At 30.8% G+C, this 19,082-nt stretch overlaps 2 protein-coding genes across 2 annotated transcripts; both read left to right on the top strand.

Annotated features, from left to right (window-relative positions):
* Positions 1-1,430: 1,430 nt before the first annotated feature.
* On the top strand, positions 1,431-10,452 carry LOC120261812. Its single transcript, XM_039269806.1, has 7 exons — positions 1,431-1,821; positions 3,470-3,569; positions 4,242-4,301; positions 6,135-6,252; positions 9,021-9,103; positions 9,327-9,388; positions 10,079-10,452. The coding sequence occupies exons 1-7, from the start codon at positions 1,616-1,618 to the stop codon at positions 10,194-10,196; spliced, it is 747 nt and encodes a 248-aa protein (XP_039125740.1). The 5' UTR covers positions 1,431-1,615; the 3' UTR covers positions 10,197-10,452.
* Positions 10,453-15,119: 4,667 nt separating this feature from the next.
* Positions 15,120-18,214, top strand: LOC120260794. The gene is made up of 10 exons (XM_039268357.1): positions 15,120-15,299; positions 15,426-15,510; positions 15,745-15,887; positions 16,000-16,199; positions 16,296-16,574; positions 16,659-16,717; positions 16,798-16,849; positions 16,918-16,989; positions 17,085-17,229; positions 17,316-18,214. The coding sequence occupies exons 2-10, from the start codon at positions 15,435-15,437 to the stop codon at positions 17,883-17,885; spliced, it is 1,596 nt and encodes a 531-aa protein (XP_039124291.1). The 5' UTR covers positions 15,120-15,299; positions 15,426-15,434; the 3' UTR covers positions 17,886-18,214.
* Positions 18,215-19,082: the final 868 nt, after the last annotated feature.

Below are 19,082 nucleotides of genomic sequence, written 5' to 3'. Positions count from 1 at the left end.
GTTGGCTGCATTAAGTTAAATAAGATAAACTTTAATTTATTTCTAACCAGAACACCAAAAGAATTTATATTACTTTTGATGATTGACATTGAAACCTGCCAAACCGGACTAACAAAATGTCAAAAGTGTTCTGATAGAGACCCCAGTATCCACGTTATGGAAAAGCAAAGGACGGAAACCTTTCAGGTAGTCATCATTGAAGTTGATAATCAATTTTTATTCGGAAATTGAAGCCTAAACGCTGTGTGCCTAGCATACTAAGTAATTTGGCATCTTGTGGTAAAATTCTCACCCTGGGGACTCGTATATAGTACAGTGTGTATATAGTGTGGGTATATATTATAAAATAGAAGTTTTTTCGAACAAATGTTCAAATTTAATTTAAAAAAGTCTCTAACCAATGTGAATTTCTTAAATATTAAACTTACAAATTTGTAATACCCTGTTTAATTCTTATTTAAATTTATGAGCATAATTGTGAACATTCTTTATCCATACAAAATAAAAAGAATGTATTTTGAAGTTTTTATTTGACTGTCCGGTTTAGGGGTTTTCATTGTTGATAAGGTTTATTTATTTATTTTATTTTTTATAACTGGCTTTTGTTTTATTAAAGAATATTTCAAAAATCAACTAAAAATATTAACAAAGATTGCAAATATTCCTGCACAATGTTAGTTTCCGCATTAGGGTTTTTACAATTTTTGAGAGTTTGAGACATATAAAATATAATAAAAAAATAACATGCTTAAATAACTCCTATAATATTAATAAAAAAACTACTGCAAAGAAAATTATTAGTAAACATGGGTTTTGAAAGGTCTCTTGAATATTTATAGCATAAATAAATATTTGTAACTAATTTGTTTTCAATTATTAATATTATAATTATTATAACAAAACTAAAATGTAATAAAAAAATTAAATTTATTCTTTGAAATATTCTAGAAGCATATTATAAATCTAGTTTAATAGTATGTATAAATTTCTTATATAATAGGTATAGATTTTTTATATGATATTAAAAACTATAAATTCATTTAAAATAAATGCATATATTTTTTAGATCCGACAATACCGATTCCATTGAAATTTGTAAATCAAAATAAACAGAATGCTTTTCTTATCAAAATAAAATAAAATAAAATAAAATAATGGGAATACTGAATTGAGTCAGGGATAAAAAGGTCATTTGACAATCCAATGACACTTGGCTTCAATGTCAAAACCCTCCAGATTCAATAAGAACTCTGAAACAAAAATATCAGGGATTCCGGTGTAATTAAGACAAAATAATTTTCCAAATTTTGATATAATTCAAAAACTTTTAAAAATAGAAAATTCTTGAAATAAATTATTATTTATATATATATATATATATATATATATAAAATACTAATCTAATAAGTCTCTGAAATTTATTATTTATAAAAAAAACCAATCCAAGTGTCTGACTCTTGAGAAACCCTTAAAAAAAAATTGTTTTTTTTTTCTCTGCAAGAACTCGAAGGCGAAAAGAAGAAAAAAGTTTCCATTTTTATCACCTTTTCTTGGAAAGAAGAGCTTCGATTTGGCGGCAATGGAGCCCTGGTGGTGAGAATTCGAGAAGATTTCGATGGCGGCGAGTGCGAACCCGACGGGGAATCAGGACGGTGCCGCCGGGGGCGGTGGAGCGGCGGGGAACCCTAATAATGGTGCGGCAGCGGCGGCGCCGGCGGCGGGGAATGCTTCGGGGCCTGGGCAGGGGTTGAAACATAACCCTGGACTGGCGATTGAGTGGACCTCCGAGGAGCAGACGATCTTGGAGGACGGATTGGCTAAGTTAGTGATTATTCAATTCATTCCTTTGCTTTGTCTTTATTCTTGTTAATTTCTTTGAGGTTTTTGTGCTGTTTGATTTTGGGATATTGTGCATAGCTTTGAATTTTGGAATTATGGTTGAGTGATTGGAGTCAATCTTGAAATGAGATTTAATGTGGGGGAAGGAATTGAGGGATTTGTGTGGTAATATGGTTGGGAATTATACACATTTGTATGCTAGATTTTTGAATTTAGGGTTTTTATTATGGAGGCTTTCTAAAATAATTAGCTTTGTGCTGTACTACTTAGTATTCCATGATCGGTATTTCTGTTTTAGTTTTTCTTTTGGGAAATTTGTCTGGCCTCTTGTTGGAAGCATTTGTCTTTATCATCTTTTTCTCTTCCACATTTGGTTGTGTAGAAAAAGAGTCTTTTTTGGATTTTATACGTTTAAACTTTTTTGAGATGTTTATTTTGGTACACATGCATGGCATGAGCAAAATGGTTCTTTATTCTATATCTTGAAGTTTGTTTTTAAGATGGACACTCACACGTGTAATTGTTGTATTGAACTTGTATATTCTCTTTTATGGTATTTTGCATGCTAAGCATAAAGGTTTCTTGCTATATGGGTTAAAATAGCAACAACAAAGTATTATAGAAATGAGAATTTTAGGGAGCCATTGGTGTGATATCTGAAAGAGGTGATCGGAGATATGATTATTTTTCTTTTAAGTTTTATTTTGTTGTTTGTCATTGTCCCTGCTGAAGAATTCATAGAAAGGTATTTTCATATTGTAACTCATATCTTCTGTTCTATGTGATAATGCATGGTAGGTATAAATATTTCTTGCTAAATTGGTTTGTGTAGCAACAATTGTATGATGAGAAATAAGGATTTTACTGGATCTTTTGCCAAGATGTCAGAAAGAGATACTGAGAGATGTGATTAATTTTCTTTTTAATCTTATGTTGTAGTTTGTCATTGTCCCACTACAAGAATTCATAGAAATGAATAGATAAGTTTAAGAGACATTTTGACTATATAAAAGAAAAATTCCAGTTTGCATGAGTATACAAGTTTTTTCAAGCTTGCTTCATGTAGTAACAAAAAATTTGATATGAAATAAGGATTTTACTGGAGCTACTGGTGTGATATCAGAAAGAATGATGAGAAATATGGTTGTCTTTCTTTTCAGATCTTGTTTGTCATAATCCCTTTGTAAAATTCATAGAAATAAGTTACATGTTTAGGTTTGTCTTAGCAAGTTTAGATTAAGTTGTCTGAATAAATATTGGCTTGTGGTGATATGAATTTTTTAATAAACACTTGTGGTGATATGGATTTTTTAATAAACACTAACTAAGAAAATGGAGATGTGGGGTAGTATCAAAAGTGAACTTCGGTGGGAATAAGTAGGAAGAACTACTTTCGGGGGTTGCTTTAAAACTGTGTCTAGGAACTGATGTTAGAATTACAACCGGAAAGAATGTCTTTTGGGACAATTTTATCCAGTTATAATCTTTACTTGTTTTATGGTCTTTTTCTTTGGTCAAAGATACGTCTCAGACCAGTTCCATTTACTATTGCTTCAGTGGTATTGTTGTTATTAATGTTTTATATATGATTAAAACTAGACATTTACTTGACAAATATATTTGCTTCCAGATATGCTTCTGATGCAAGTCTCATTCGTTATGCCAAAATTGCAATGGAGTTGCAAGACAAGACAGTCCGAGATGTGGCCCTGCGGTGCAGATGGATGACTGTAAGTTACCGAGTTTGCTAATGCAAAGTTCTCCAATGACTTGGAATATAGAAATGCTCAGATGCACAACATTTACAATATAATGTCTTCATTTTGGAACTCTGGTATAATTTGTTCTTCTAGTATTTTTTCTCATTTTCTTACTTGCTTGCCTACAATTATAGCGTAGCCATTGGTGTGAGATCAAATTTTATCTTCATCCATGATCTGCGAGCATTGGCTAGTTCAGGTCTCTATTTGCTAACTTCATGCAGACTTTCATCACCTTCACAGATAAGAAGATAGTAATGGCATTTGATAAGATCAGGTAGGTGATGAGATAGTTGGTTCCTTTTTCAGTTGTCTAATTAGAAAATGTGAAAGAAGGGATTGGTGACAATTACTCTGAGGACTGTAAAGCGATATTGATGTCTGATTAAGGCTTTCATTTATATTGATCTCACAAATTTCTTTTTTATGTATGTTATATAAATATGTTTTCCTTTTATATATACTTCCAAACATTATGAATTTCTTCATACAGCTGCAATGTAAAAATATTCTGTTTATGTTCCTAGGATTTAGTTTCTATAAGTTACCGAGTGTAATATATTATCTCTCTCTGTCTCTTATTAAAATTGTTTATCTGGATATGAAATCTGGCTCTAAACTGATTTTCATGATGTGTTATAGAAAAAGGAAAGTGGAAAGAGAAGGAAGGAGGAACTTGCAAGGAAAAACAAAGATAAAAAGGTGAGCTTTCGTTGATGTTCTGCTCATCCTTTACCCATTAGGCTATATGATAGAAAACATACGCCTTGTTCTAGCATCTGTATGTGATGAAAACTTTGTAAATTTCTGCATTCTTTCTGTCAGAAGTCTTTGAGTTACAATTTTGTTCTTAACTCTCTTTTGAAACCTTAAATATTCTGAGCATCTAGTTCTTTCACTGGTTTTGATTCCGGAGTTAGGACATGTTCATTTGCAGGTTAGTGAGAGGAAAAATGGGGAGGTGGTTTGACTTCCGTCCACTTAGGGCGTTCTTTGTCATGAAGTGAGGGAAGTGAGGGACTTCCCTCACTTGACTACTTCCCAAATTTTGTACTAAAGCCACTAAGCCACTTCAGGGCAAAATGAATTGAAGTGGGTTGTTAGTGGCGTGATTTTTTTTTTTTATGAATCTCCATACTTTATCTTAATTTTTCAAAGAAAATACCTAAATTTTATTTTTCTAAAAGAATAACCAGAAATTTGATACCATCTCTTTAAATACACTATTAAATTGAAATTTAATACAATCTGGCAAAACTGCATTTGTTAATTTTTCTGAAAATTTAAAAATTTACATAAACTCATGGAAATGAATTTTAGATTTCGTTTAAATGTAAAACATTTACACACTTGTATATGAATTAAAATATTATTTTGAACAAAGGATGGTTGTGCCATTTTTAGATTTTATAACAATGAGTTTAAAGTAGAGAGAACTTTTGAAGAAAAAAATAATTTTTGAGGATTTTATATAAAGAAATGAAACTTGAGGAGTTTGTTTTTCAAAATCATGATAAATTACAAAAATTTATAAGATAATCACTCATATATTTCACCTCTAGACATCTCACTCTCACCAAAATGAACATAGAAAAGAAATTTTAGAGTTCGTTTAAATGTAAAACATTTACACACACATGCATATTAATTCAAATATTATTTTGAAGTTATGAACAAAGGGTAGTTGTGCCATTTTTAGATTTTATAATAATAAGTTTAACGTAGAGAGATCTTTTGAAGAGAAAATTAATTTTTGAGGTTTTTATATAAAGAAATGAAACTTGAGGAGTTTGTTTCTCAAAATTATGATAAATTACAAAAAATTATAAAATAATCACTCATTACATATTGCACCTCTAGACATCTCACTTCCACCGAAATGAACATAATTGTGAGTTCAGTTATACTTAAGGGAATGTGGATTTACATCCCACTTCACAAATTTGGCCACCTTTTTGCAAATGAACATGCACTTGAACAAACAATTCCCTGTGAATTTTATTTCCCATCTTCTGTCAACTACACATATTTAATAGCTTCAATGTTTATTATTATTAATATTATTATATATTTATTTATTTATTTATTTTTGTTTCTTGTGGCCCACTTGTTCAAGGTTGATATTATTTAACCAAAGAGAAAATTGGTTGATTTAGATTTTTTCTGGCCTTCTAAAATTTGTATTGGGAGGAAATGGTATTTTTGCAGCCAATCAACTCTTCTAAAATTCACATGTCAATCTTCTAGGAGCAAAAAGTCATTAAATTTTTTTTTTTTTTGAATTAATGGGCAATACCCTTTTGAAGGTTATATACAGCTGATTCATGGCAATAAAGGACTACTTTATATTTCAATAAGGGTTAAAGAATTGATTTTCAGTCAATTATTTTTCTATTTGTAGGCAAGGAGCATAATATATTGTCAAATTCTAGCATTTTGTTGGTCATGGTGTTGTTCAGTGTTGAACTATTTCTATGAATCGTATCATTTGTTATCACTTTTAGAAAGTTGGAAATGATTTAGCATCTCTTGCAGGAAAGAGCTACGGATTCTTCAACGAAGCCATCAACTCATTTGGCAGCACGGCCTAGTGCTCCTCAATATGCTTTACCTATGCTGCCTGTTGACAATGATGATGATATCTCATATAGAGGTTTGGGTTTTCTTTTGGTTAATTATGTTCTTTTTTAATTTTGTGTGATTCAGTGAAATAGTGAAGAAATTAAGAATAAATCTCAATTTTTAGGGTTTGATTATAAACCCCAATTTAGGAATAAACTCAAAAGTTTGATATTTTAAAGGATGAATAATTAAAAAAATATTTAACAAATCTCAATTAAAGAGTTTTAATAGTCTGAGTTTAAGTTAAATTAAATTACTAAATAACTCCTTCAGGGAAAGACCAAGTTTAAGTGGCTAGAATGACCAAATAGGAAAAGTGTTTTAAAAACCTAAATCCTACAGTAATCCCCATAAAAAACTCGTGATGGGTCAGCTGGTGATTAAATGATGTGCATGACCTAAACCAAGTTTCTTGACTATCCCATGTCAATCCCCACCACTTGAAGAGAACTCGACCTCAAGTTGATATCTGGATACAAATCCGCAACATTAAATGTCTTCAAAGTTCTTCAAGTATCTTGCAAGTCAATGCCATAAGCATTATCATTGATATTTTTCAAGACTCTTATGTCGTCCATACTTCTTTTACTGCAACTTGTGGTAAGTGCTAATTGGAAACCTCCTCCTTGCGCAAGAACACTATAACCATGGCCCTACCTTGAACACTTGCTCTCTTCATTTCTTGTTTGCAGCAGCCTTGTACTTAAATTTGTTTGTTCTAAAATTTGCTTGGTTTTCTTTTGCTTAGTATGGAAATACTCGTGTCACTAATTCTTGTCTTCCAACTTTGGTGTAATCATCATCCTTCTGACCACATACATCCCATTATCATTCTCAAACTTATAGTCAACGTCATCTCCATCAAGATCACAATAATCACCTCTTCAGTCCCGTCCTTACCTGGATCATTATGCTTCACTATGTTCACATTCATGCATAGTTTATAATAATTAGACTCTAGCCCTACTGATTAATATTGTAGCATTTACCCAACATTGGCCTAGCATTGGGTGGTCGACTTACTCATTTCTTTTCCCGATGCTGTCTTTTTGTCTCCTCTTGTCTGGAACCACTTTAAAGTCATTAGGCTTCTCATAGCGGGGGGTAAATTCTTGTGTAGAACTCCTACCCTTTTGATTTAACTCTCCAAAGTTTTGCTTATTTCTTAAATAAATAGCTCTGTTCTCAAGATCTGAGCTTCCACCTCTACAAGTTCACTGCTATATGTAGTGATCGAATCCCAATTCTGTCTTGGATTGCATACTTCAACCCATCCAAATGCCTTGCCACTTGTTGTAACTCATTCTTGCAATTTATTACACTCTGCTAGCCCCAAGAACTCCATGGCATAGTCCTGCAAAATCCTAATAACCCTTGCGCACATATGATATTGCAAAACCAAAATTTATTCATAATCTAGACATAAGAACGTGGTTAACAATTTTTGCTCATCTTTCGCCATGTATTAATGGTGCATTTTGTTTGCCTTCACTCGTCAGTGTCTAGCTTATCCCACCAAAAAAATCACTCCGCATGGGAATCTCCAAATATTTAAATAACCATACAAGGGCAACTCTTCCCATATGAGCCCTAGCCCTAGCGTTATTGTTAATTCTGTTGCACCCATTAATTAAGCCATTTGTTCTATAATATGTTCCAAGCTCTGCTCAAATCGACCCATACCTTGATCCTTATTATTGTGTTGCATAAAGAGCCCGTTTCCCTTTATCTTCATTAACAAGATGGTTGCCTCCCCTCATTATTAGCCGTAATCCACTCTAGCTCTGATGCAAACTGATGTAGGGAAAAAAACGAAAAAATCATAAACAAATGTCGATTTTCCGGGTTTGAGATTAAATCCAATAAACTCACAAGTTTGATATTCTAAAAGATGAGTAATAATAAAAAAGATGTCTAACAAATCTTAAATAATGAGTTTAAATAATCCAAGTTTAAGCTAAATTAAATTGCTAAACAGTCCTTCGAGAGAAAAAAAAAACCAAGTTTAAGTGACTAGAATAACCAAAATAGGAAAAGCGTTTTAAAAGCTAAATCCTGCAGTACTCTCCATAAAAAACTTGAGATCGTTCAGCCGTCAATTAAATGAAGTGGCCGACCTAAACTAAATTTCTTGACTTCCTATGTCATGTAGGATTTTTTTTTTGGTCCATCTCTTAAAGGTACCCTCTTAAACTTGAGTAATGTTGTCTTCTTTCTTATAATTAATCTTGAACAATGTGGATCTTGATTTTGATTGAGTTATTCAGGGAGACTTGACTCTATTACTAGGCTGCATTTTGTATGTTTGGTGCGCTGGGATGGATGCTGTAGAAATCCATGATATTATGAACTTTGACTTATTATCTAGCCAGAGCAAGAAAAATAGTCTGCTGTCACGTGAAGATTATATTCGTGAATTTAAGCTCTAGAAAGTTCTTGATTAGATTACCATTCTATGAAACTAGTTTCCTTATTTGTTAGAAAAAGATGAATAAGAAGTTAATAACTAAGGAAAGATGTTTAGTTGTCCAATGACTTGTTGAAAGCTGAAACCGTTTGTTCAGTAGATGTTACACTTATGCTGACAATAAATAAATGCACAAAGTCCAGCAAAAGTTACAAGTATTTGCTTGCTAAACAGTCTTTTTGTCCTCCATATATGACAATTATGTATGTAGAGAAGTGGAACACATGGTTCATAAAATTTGTATTATTGTGTTTACCATGAGTTTCTGTGTTCCATTTTTTTTAAAATATATTTCCATCTACTATCAACCATCTATCACTTGCTTCTCGCAGCGATTGGTGGTGCTACAGGACAGCTTCTAGAACAAAATATGCAGGCTTTCAATCAAATTAGCACCAATCTTGCTAACTTTCTGGTAAGCACCCATTAAATATATAATGAACCTATCTAAATGCACTATATTTACTGACTAAAATGCAGCAGTACACTAACTTCTGAAAACTTGTGGTAACCTAACAAGTATTTCTAAGATTCTGTAATCCCTCTCTCATCATTGTTTTACTGAAGTCATGTTCTCATATCGGTGACTTCAAATTTATGCTTGCAGTTGGTTTAATTGAGAATTTATTTCTGTGCAGCTCCAGGATAACATCAATCTCTTCCAGCAAACATATGACAATATCCTCACAATCATGAACGAGTAAGTCTTTTCTCGATGCCAAATATATCTATGCAATCAAGTTGTAAGATTATTCAATAATGATCAATCACTTATCTGCTTTTGTGCATTGGCTAATTGCTGCATTGTGTTACCTTTGAAGTTGATTGTTTTGCTGCTCTATTTTCTAGTTTATGGTAGACAAAGGACCGTCCTAACTCGATGTGTTGTGATTGGTACAAGAAGATCTATTGAACTTTTAAAAGCAAAAAATGCATGTGAATGTGTTATTTTAGCAGCCGACATGCGACATGCACATGTGAGACACTGCTACAATGTTAAATCAAAGTTTATTCTGATGTGTTTTGCTTGTTAGATTATCAGCAATAGATATGTGATTAAAATCCTGACACCTTTAGCTGTTTCTTAAACCGAGACAACATATGCATAAGATATAAATATCTTGCTGCAAGATATCTATATGGAAAAGTGCGTACCTATCTGCCTCAAATTATTAATCTTGTCTAACAAATGCATTTGCCGGATCATCATTGATGATAAACCGAACTTTTAATACGATCTAACAATGAAACAAATCTCATTAAGGTTTATTACCGTATTCACAACTGATAAAGATATACAATCCTTGGTTTGTTTTTGTTTGCTTAGTACCTTAATATCAAATTAGGGTTTTCAGTTATTTCACTGGAGCTCATTGAACTTGTGATACAGAATGAATGAGATGCCGGAGATAATGAAGCAGATGCCGCCGCTTCCCGTGAAGGTGAACGAAGAACTGGCCAACTCCATCCTTCCACCGCCTTCCGTGCCGAGGCAATCAGGGCAATAAGAGAGTTCACCTTGTCCGATACAACAGTTGATTGGAAGAACAAACCACCATAGGAAGATGAAACCGCGGTTTCATCGGTTTCTTTCACTGAATCAATCAGTTGTTGTGTCAACAATACCTGTAGTCAGTGATAGATAGTTTTTTATTTTTCTTTTTTCTTTTGTATTTGTTGTAGTGCAAAAGACAGTCTTGTATTAGACTCATGAACGCTTAAATTAGCTGTCAATATAATCTATGCGTGGTTATTTCATTTTTATTGTGGTGAATTTTTTTTTTTACTTTGTGTGGTTCAGAGATATTGAAATACATGCAATGTAGTGAATGACATCTCTCAAATAAGATGTAATTTTTATATAAATTATTTTTTCCTTTTTTGGAAAATTTAACAATTACCTTGTTAAAATGTCAAAAATGTTTAGTGAATAGAATAAATGTTTAAAAGAATATATTTAGCAAATATATGATTTTTTTTAAAAATTATTATCACGTGGATGAAGTTTAGTTGGCTAAACATTTTTTTTTAAAAAATTTAAATAAAATGGTAACATTACTTTAATTATTTCTATTTTTAAAAATGTTTTATTTAGGGGAAGGAATGAATTAAGCCAAGAGTTTTTTCTATGAAAGATTTATTGCAGGAAGTTTAATACTTAGATTCAAAATTTTTTGGACGCAATGGGTGCCAAAAAAGATCCGTAGCTATGGGAGTGGGTTTGCAACCTAATCCTGTATCGGTCGGGTGAAGATATATGGGCTGAACAATCAATTTTTGGTTATGTGCACACTTCCAACATACATTTACATGTGACACTTGTAAAAAAAAAAAAAATTATGTAGTTCATGAGAACATAATTTTTATTTATTTATTATTTTAATGCGCAAGTTGACAAAATTTTATTTTATTTTTCAGTGGATATAGTTTTGATGGTGATATTGAAAAATTCTTTTGATGCTTCATGAAATGTGGAAAGTTTATAACTTATATGTGTTATTAATACTTTACACCAAACCAGGAGTTTTTGGTCAACAAAACCATCACATCATGAGAAAAAAAAATGCATTTCCAAGTCATATGTTTTGTCAAAAGTCTTGCACGCTTTTGTTGTGTTTTCATATGCCTTAGCCACCTTTTTGTACCAAGATAAAAATACATTCATATATATATTTTTATTATCTAGTTCATGACGCACCAAATGATCTAACGAATACTTGAATTTTTATTTTTTATTTTTTAACTCTCCCCAAAATTTTTTTTATCAAAAAATTATAATAATCTGCTCGGACAATAAAAAAATGTGGTGTGAATGGCGGGTTATTGGTAGAAGATTTAAAAAATAAAATATAATGGTAATTTTGACCAATGTAATATAACACATAATGCTTATAATTTTATGTGAAAAGTTAGGAGGTCAAATTTTTTTTAGATTTAATGAGTAATATATGATTAGTAGATTATTTATTTTATAAAAAAAATAATTTTTTATTTTAAAATTATGTTGAAAAGACGTTTTCTTACTTTAAAACTTATTATATTGAGAAGTCAATTTTTTCAAAAGTAGAGTAAATTAGATATATAGAAAAATAAGATCCGCTATTGTTACTTTTTGCGTTTTTTGTTAACATGTGTCATCTATTAATTTTTTTTTAATGAGAAAGATAACAGAGTTTTATTAACATTACAAACATGTATAGAAATGCAGTTGTTATAATTGCTTAATAATGTCTAAGAAATTCACTATGTAGGGTGGATTAATACGTGGATAATAAAAATTATCACTCTACAATGGTAAATTCTCTCTGTCATGCAACTTTAGAATGGTGGTGTCATGTAACTTTAGAGGAGTAGAGAATATGACTCTTCCCATAAAGACCCACATTAAGATCTAATGAACAGTTAATAAATAATACTCTACAGTAATTGGACCATATGAACAATGCATAACCAATACTACTACAATATTTTTGAACCCATATTTGACCATGCACTGCCAAGTGCTTTACCATTGCACTAAATAAGTGTTGCTCATCTTTTAAATTCAAATAATATATTTAACCATAACCAATTTTTTATTTAATTGTGTATGGATCTAATCAAATGGCTCATTTTATTTTAAATAATTTTTGTATTTGATAAAATTAATTTTAAAATACTTATATATATCTAACAATAATACCTTAATTTGCACTAATTATATGTCTAATTAATAACCATGACTTTTCTAGCATAAAATTAAATCCTGCCGTGGTAAGTTATCTATCTCAGGACATATCAATTTCATACTGTTTGTTAATTATAATTCATATAAATTGACAAGTTTTGTTTATGACCAATCAATCTAAATTAACATTCTAGAAAGAATATTTATTTTTATAAATTTATCTAGCCGTCATCAATCCAAGCAAATGGACAGACAAGGAGAAAGATGAATACCTAAACCTAACTATAGCACAAACACTATTTAATGACATGGAATTAGGACACCATCAAATCATGAATGTTATTAGAGTTTATCATATGAATTCTTGTTCATCCAATCACAATTTATATGATTTTTTAAATTATAAATTTTTTTAAGAATTATACCTAAAGAATAGCAGAATTAGGCCACAACCCAATTAAATTGGTTTTATTATGATGAAATAAGGTGCATGAGCCTTATAGAAAGTAGATTATTTTTAATTGGTATTTTTTTTTACATACTTAAATATTGAAATTTAAAATTACTTGCTCAAGCCACTACCCTTAAAACCAATTTCCGTTAGTCATTGTATTTGATTTTTAATTCAATTTTTTTTTATTTATCGTAGTTTTTTTTATTTGGGTATTTTTTTAAAATGTCTTTTTTTTTATTATGGTTGATTATTTTTTAAAATAAAATATGCCATTGGATCACAAAATTGATCAACTTTTTTCTTTTGACACAATAAACAAGTCACATGTCATAATAGCATGCATAATTTTTTGTGAAAATTACAAAAAAAACTCGTATAAATTTTTATTTTTATAAAATAAAAATAAATTTTTTTATTCTATGTGGTTTATCAGATTTACAAAACAAAAAAAACCGTCATGACATAAAAAAATATGATTTTATATTATTTTAAAAATTTAAGTTTTTTTATTTAGTGAAATTTTGAGATATTAATAAACTTAATATATATGTTAATATCATATAAGTTGTTTTTTAATAAAATTATGATTTTGCCCTTATTAGTTAACACCGCTAGACAATGATTTTTTCTCTTTTTACAAATATTGAAATTATGAATCTGAAAAATAAAATCTCTTATTTTTGTATTATAAAATTCAGAATCCACGAATTATTTTTTTAATTTTTTAACCAGCACATAGAAAATTTTGGTCTCGATAGGTTAAAGCACTGTCGGCAATTCATTGATCAACTTTTTATAAACTAACATATATATATATATATATATATATATATATATATATAAGTTTTATATGAAGTTTTTTTTTTAAAAAAAAATTATTACTCAGAAAGTGGGCCAAACTCCAAGACCATAAAAAAACAATTCATATTAGGCTATTCCTTAGTCAAAAGAAAGCACCTAAAATAAGTCAAATAGTTTGCCTTTATGTGGGGCCCTTGTTTTATGCTCAAACTTATTATTAATTAATAAAAATATTAATATTATCCTTATTCTCGTAGTAATGTGTCTTGCATTTTCCAAGCAATCTTCCGGATTTTCATCCCCTCCTTCCATGCGCCTATCAATCTAGATTTTCCTTATTTTATATAAAATTAAAAAACATTGTTAATTTTATATTAAAAATTTTCTTTTCAAAACAAACATATTTTATTTTTTACTCTTTATCAATTAAAACATGTATTTTTGTATTATAATACTCATCATGTTTCGTCTACAACTGAAATTCATTTCTTCAATTATGTGTATATATATATATATATATATAATTTAATGTTAATTGTTGAAATTGTGTTTATAGTTTTATGTGACTTTTTCCTTTGTCAAATATATATATATATTCCCCTATGTTTATCACTATCAAAATTTAATTTTTATAAATAGTGGTGTCAAAAAAAAAAAAAATTAAACGCTTTTGTGTTTTTTATTAAAAAAATAATTTATCTATATAAATAATTAAATAAATATGAATTGAAAGTTTAAAACCAAAACACGGTCAAATTAATATGTCATGGACTTATGGTGGCTTGTACATATTTATTAAAAATAAAAAAAATTACGTCATCACTCATGTATATATATAGTTTGGTTTTATATTTTCATATTGACAGATGCCATGCATGATGTTTGAATGTGTATATATATATATTTATTTATTTAGAATATATATATATATATATATATATATATATATATATATATATATATATATATATAATTGGACTTCCTTTTCCAAACAAATCTCTCATTTGTCACCATTTGATTAATGAAAAAATAAATAATAAATCAAAAGTCTGAAGGCTGAAAGGAAAGATCATGCTCTCTTTTTTCCTCTTTGTTTTGTAGTCCTATTTAGTTTTATTAATGTCTAAGTTTCACACACGTTGCTACAAAAAAGTTAAACAATAAAAAAGTAAAATGGAAACAAGAGAAGAAGAAGAAGAAGAAGAAGAAGAAGAAGAAGAAGCCTCTTTGACTCAATAGGATAGAGTAGAGAGAAAGTCCTCACTTTGATCACCTTTTAATTTTTCTTTCTTTTCAAAAGAAGAGAAGAAAAATAATTTATTGTATGTATTTGCAGAAATGCTTTACTTGAGTTGGTGGGTTTTCTTCTCATCACTTAGATGCATTTCCCATGGCTCAAGAAAGTTTCTTTTTTTGAATTTTCTTTCTCATCATTTATTCATATTTATTTCACTGTATCTATATATATATATATATATTGTGTTTTTGTGTTTATGGAAAGAGAAAGAGAGAGAGAGATGAAGACAGAGTTTTAATGTTTTGTTTGACACGGCTCTGTTTGTTTATCTGGAAAGTTAGAAATTGAAATCTTTTGAGCTTCTGGATAACTTGTTGTTTGGTTCTTATATTCAGAGTTTGAGAAAAAAAAAAAAGAAGAAAAGAAGATAGAGTGAGAAGGGGAAGCTTTTGGTTAGTTTCTTTGTTTTTTTTCCTGTTTCTGTTGTTCTGTTTATTATCTATGTGTTTTTGAGATGATTGAATGAATGATTAATTGGATTGAAGGATGTTATGTTTTGTTTTTTGGATGAACTGCAGGGTGGTGTCATGGGTTGGAGTAGATGGCTGGTGATTGTTTGTGTTTTGATTGCATTTTTTGGGACTGCTCTTGGATCTCAATCTGGTAAATTTTAGCTTATTTTCTGTTGTAGTTTTCATTTGATTATGACTCAATTTCTGTAAATTTTCTGAATGCATGGTTATAGTTTTTGTTGTTTGTTTGATACTGTTTTGTTTTTCTTTTCCTGCAATTTAGACATATTGTTTGTTTGATTTCCATCAGTGTTGCAGAAACAGTATTTTGTTCAATTGTATCACACCAATGGTTCTTATTTTCGTATTTCGTATTTTTTCTTAGCAACAAACAGAGTGTTGGTGGAAAAACAGAATGGCTCTGAGTCTGAGAGTTTATTATTTATTCGAACCGAAAGAATTGATCCTTTGGATGGATTCAAGAAATATAAGGGAGGATTTAACATCACAAACAAACATTACTGGAGTGTAAGATTGAAATCTCTCTTGAGTTATATATATATATATATATATTTATATATGGATGGATAACATCGAAAATGTATTGATATTTTGCTTTCTTTGTTTGCATTTTTTCCAGTCTGCTATTTTCACCGGTAAATACGGGTACATCGTTGCAGCAGTATGGCTTGTTTTCGGCATTGTTTATGCTATAATTCTATTAATCAAATCCATCTGTTTCACCAACAAACAAAGAAACTGGATTAGAGGTCCTCCTCACTCAAATGGGAACAGTTTTTGGCCTGTTCTTTCAGTGTTGGTCTTCACAATTCTAGCAATGTAAGCATGATTTCTTTATTGCAAACCGATTAAAACATTAAGATTATCGAGAAGAATTCAAATAACATATATATATATATATATATATATTTGTAGAGTTGCATCAGGAGTAGTTCTTGGTGGAAGTTTGAAATTCCATTCGAGAGCGCAGACGGTGAAGAACATCATTGTAAGAACAGCACAAGAAGCATCGAACACAATACACAATGTCACTGGTGCAGTACAAGCAATGCAAGAGGATATGGAGCTTTACGGTGACCTCCATGGATCGACTAATCTGAATGCCACTACAAAGAAGCTCAATGATGAAGCCGATAACATACAAAGAAAGGCGATAAAGAATATGCGACTTGTTAACAAGGGTCTCAAAATACTGTAAAAATTTATTAAACTGAGCCAAATCATTCATGTTATCGTTTTGGCGGTACTCTTTTACACTAATGCTTCATTCTATTTCAGGAAAGCAGTAACAATTGCCACTGTGACACTAAATTTGGCCGTCATACTTGCTTTACTATGTGAGTTGATCGATTTTAATACTGTGTTACCTAAATTCAATTGCTTTTACATTAAAACCTCTGACCGAATTGTGTTACAGTGTTTTTAATTGCAAGAACATGGCCGACAATGCTTCGCCGTGCTTTTTATCTGTAAGTATCTTAGTGTGCATCTGAATAAACTTATCAGTCAATCATGTAACTATAATTCTCTCATGCAGGCTAATTGTTGTTTGTTGGCTATTGGCATTCCTCTTCTGGCTGTACTTTGGATTGTATTACTTCCTAAATAAGTAAGTAGCCTATTTTTTTTTCGATATTTACTAGACATAAAAGATCTTGCACACTAATTCTGACTTACCGATGTAAAACTGCGGCTATAAAAAAGGTTTGCAGGTGACACATGCATAGCTCTCAATGAATATCAACTAGACCCGCAAAACAGCACTCTGGGTACAATCCTCCCCTGCCGACCTTCAGCTAAATCAGTTTTGCGCGACGCAGGAAAGGGAATTCATGACATAATCGATCAGGTATCATATTCTTCTTCGATGTCTAATTAGTACTAAAAGTTCACATTTGCCTTGAGCTTTAAAATTTTCACTGTTTACATCGACAGGTTAATGCGAACATTTCATCATTACAGTCGCTATCACTTCCCGGTCTGCAATATGTATGCAATCCTTTCTCCGGGCCACCGGATTACACCTACCAACCGGAGAATTGTTCTTCGAATACGATTCAAATTGGAGATATTCCTCAAGTGCTTAAGAGATACACATGTTCAAACAATGGTAGCAATGATTGTGTAGGAGAGTTTATTTCGACTACTGATTATAATCGAGCTGTTGTCTATACAAATTCATTACAGAACATACTAAATAGTTATCCCAGTGTCGAAAGACTTGTCGATTGCCAACTAGTGAAGGATGCATTCTCTGAAATACTTGTCAATCATTGTAAACCATTGAAGAAGGATGTGCATTTGACATGGGGTGCATTAGCTGCATTATCAACAGTAATGGTGATACTCATTTTGGCATGGATTTGTGAAGCTTGTTATGGTAAAAGAGGAAGTAAATATTCTTATGATGGCTCTGTGGAGCCTCATTCAACATCAAATGAAACTTCAGAAGCTGATACAAGTGAATTGGCTTCAAGAGATATAGAAACTAAATTGGTACCATAGAGAAGAAATACAGATGAATACGGAGAAATTTTCCTGCATTTTAATCAGAGGATTGAGACGATGATTCAAAGGAAGTCGTCCACCTTCGAAGATTTTTTCGTTTTTTTCTTTTTTTAATACATATGTATACAAATCATAGTTATGAAATTATAAAATTTTAATTTGTTTGGAGATGAGTTCGGGAATCCTAAGCAGAAAATGAGAAGAATGTCTACATATTGATGATGAGAATTAATGCTTGGGTGGGATGTATGGCTGAGCATTGTGCTAGAACATCCCTGAAAATTACAAGAAGCATTTGTTCTCTTTTACAGATATAATTTTCGAGCTTGAAAAATTTTCAGATGAACTTTCTCAAAGTTGATCTTAATCAGCTGCAATCATAGTATCGTCATCCATGGAAGAGTCATCTTGTACATATTCATGTAATTCAATTAGTCTCATGATCAAATTTCTTAGTCAATTGCTTTATTGGATTCTTTATAACTACTTGATCATTTTGGTTATTTTGAATTGCATTAAATTATATTTTCGAGATTTAACTATTTCATGTGAGCTTTTGTTTTAATAACATTGATTTTGCATGAAGTTAGGTGTTTTGTCAATTGGATATTTTTTTTCTTTTTTACAAAAAAAAAAAAATGGGATTAGCCACATTCATTAAAACAGAGAGATATATCAACAAAGGAGTATAGAAACAACAAAAAGAAATAACGTAAATTACAACATATCCCATTTAGTGTGGAAATACAACGCAACAACAAATATAACAACATCAACAAAAGAGAAAAAAAAAAATCCAGGGTGAGAGAGAGGGAAATCCCACCAGGGTGGATACAACTGAAGAAATTGGACTAGTCGGTGCTTCTTGAGGATTCCCTTCTCTAGCTAGTTAAGGCTTCAGGAACTCCAAGCTATGCATGACTGTAGCAATGAAATCCTCCAACTTTGGTCTTTGTGCCTCCTTGGTTGAATTTAATTATAGGAGGAGTACATATGATCACTTTTGCGAATAACTAATATTAGCTAAAGTAATTAGCTTTGAAAAACACGTGCATTTCTCTCTAGCCAAATATTCTATGTAATAGCGTGGGAGAGGAAATCCCAAGTTTCTTTTAAGGAAGGTCAAACTCATAATCTCCAAGAACGCCACAACTCCCCTTAAGACGGCGGGAATGGGGCTTGTTCAAATAATTG

This window comes from Dioscorea cayenensis, chromosome 5 (genome assembly GCF_009730915.1).
Source record: "Dioscorea cayenensis subsp. rotundata cultivar TDr96_F1 chromosome 5, TDr96_F1_v2_PseudoChromosome.rev07_lg8_w22 25.fasta, whole genome shotgun sequence".
NCBI classification, from domain to species: Eukaryota; Viridiplantae; Streptophyta; class Magnoliopsida; order Dioscoreales; family Dioscoreaceae; genus Dioscorea; species Dioscorea cayenensis.
The sequence above is the reverse complement of the archived record's forward strand: the minus strand, read 5'-3'. Positions and strand labels throughout refer to the sequence as shown.

Excerpts from the sequence above, each read along its gene's own strand:
- LOC120261812 (XM_039269806.1), top strand. The coding sequence starts at position 1,616 with ATGGCGGCGAGTGCGAACCCGACGGGGAATCAGGACGGTGCCGCCGGG. Across the intron at positions 1,822-3,469 it reads TTGGAGGACGGATTGGCTAA|ATATGCTTCTGATGCAAGTC; the intron begins GTTAGTGATTAT and ends ATTTGCTTCCAG. Across the intron at positions 6,253-9,020 it reads TGATGATATCTCATATAGAG|CGATTGGTGGTGCTACAGGA; the intron begins GTTTGGGTTTTC and ends TGCTTCTCGCAG.
- LOC120260794 (XM_039268357.1), top strand. The coding sequence starts at position 15,435 with ATGGGTTGGAGTAGATGGCTGGTGATTGTTTGTGTTTTGATTGCATTT. Across the intron at positions 15,511-15,744 it reads TGCTCTTGGATCTCAATCTG|CAACAAACAGAGTGTTGGTG; the intron begins GTAAATTTTAGC and ends ATTTTTTCTTAG. Across the intron at positions 16,575-16,658 it reads AACAAGGGTCTCAAAATACT|GAAAGCAGTAACAATTGCCA; the intron begins GTAAAAATTTAT and ends ATTCTATTTCAG.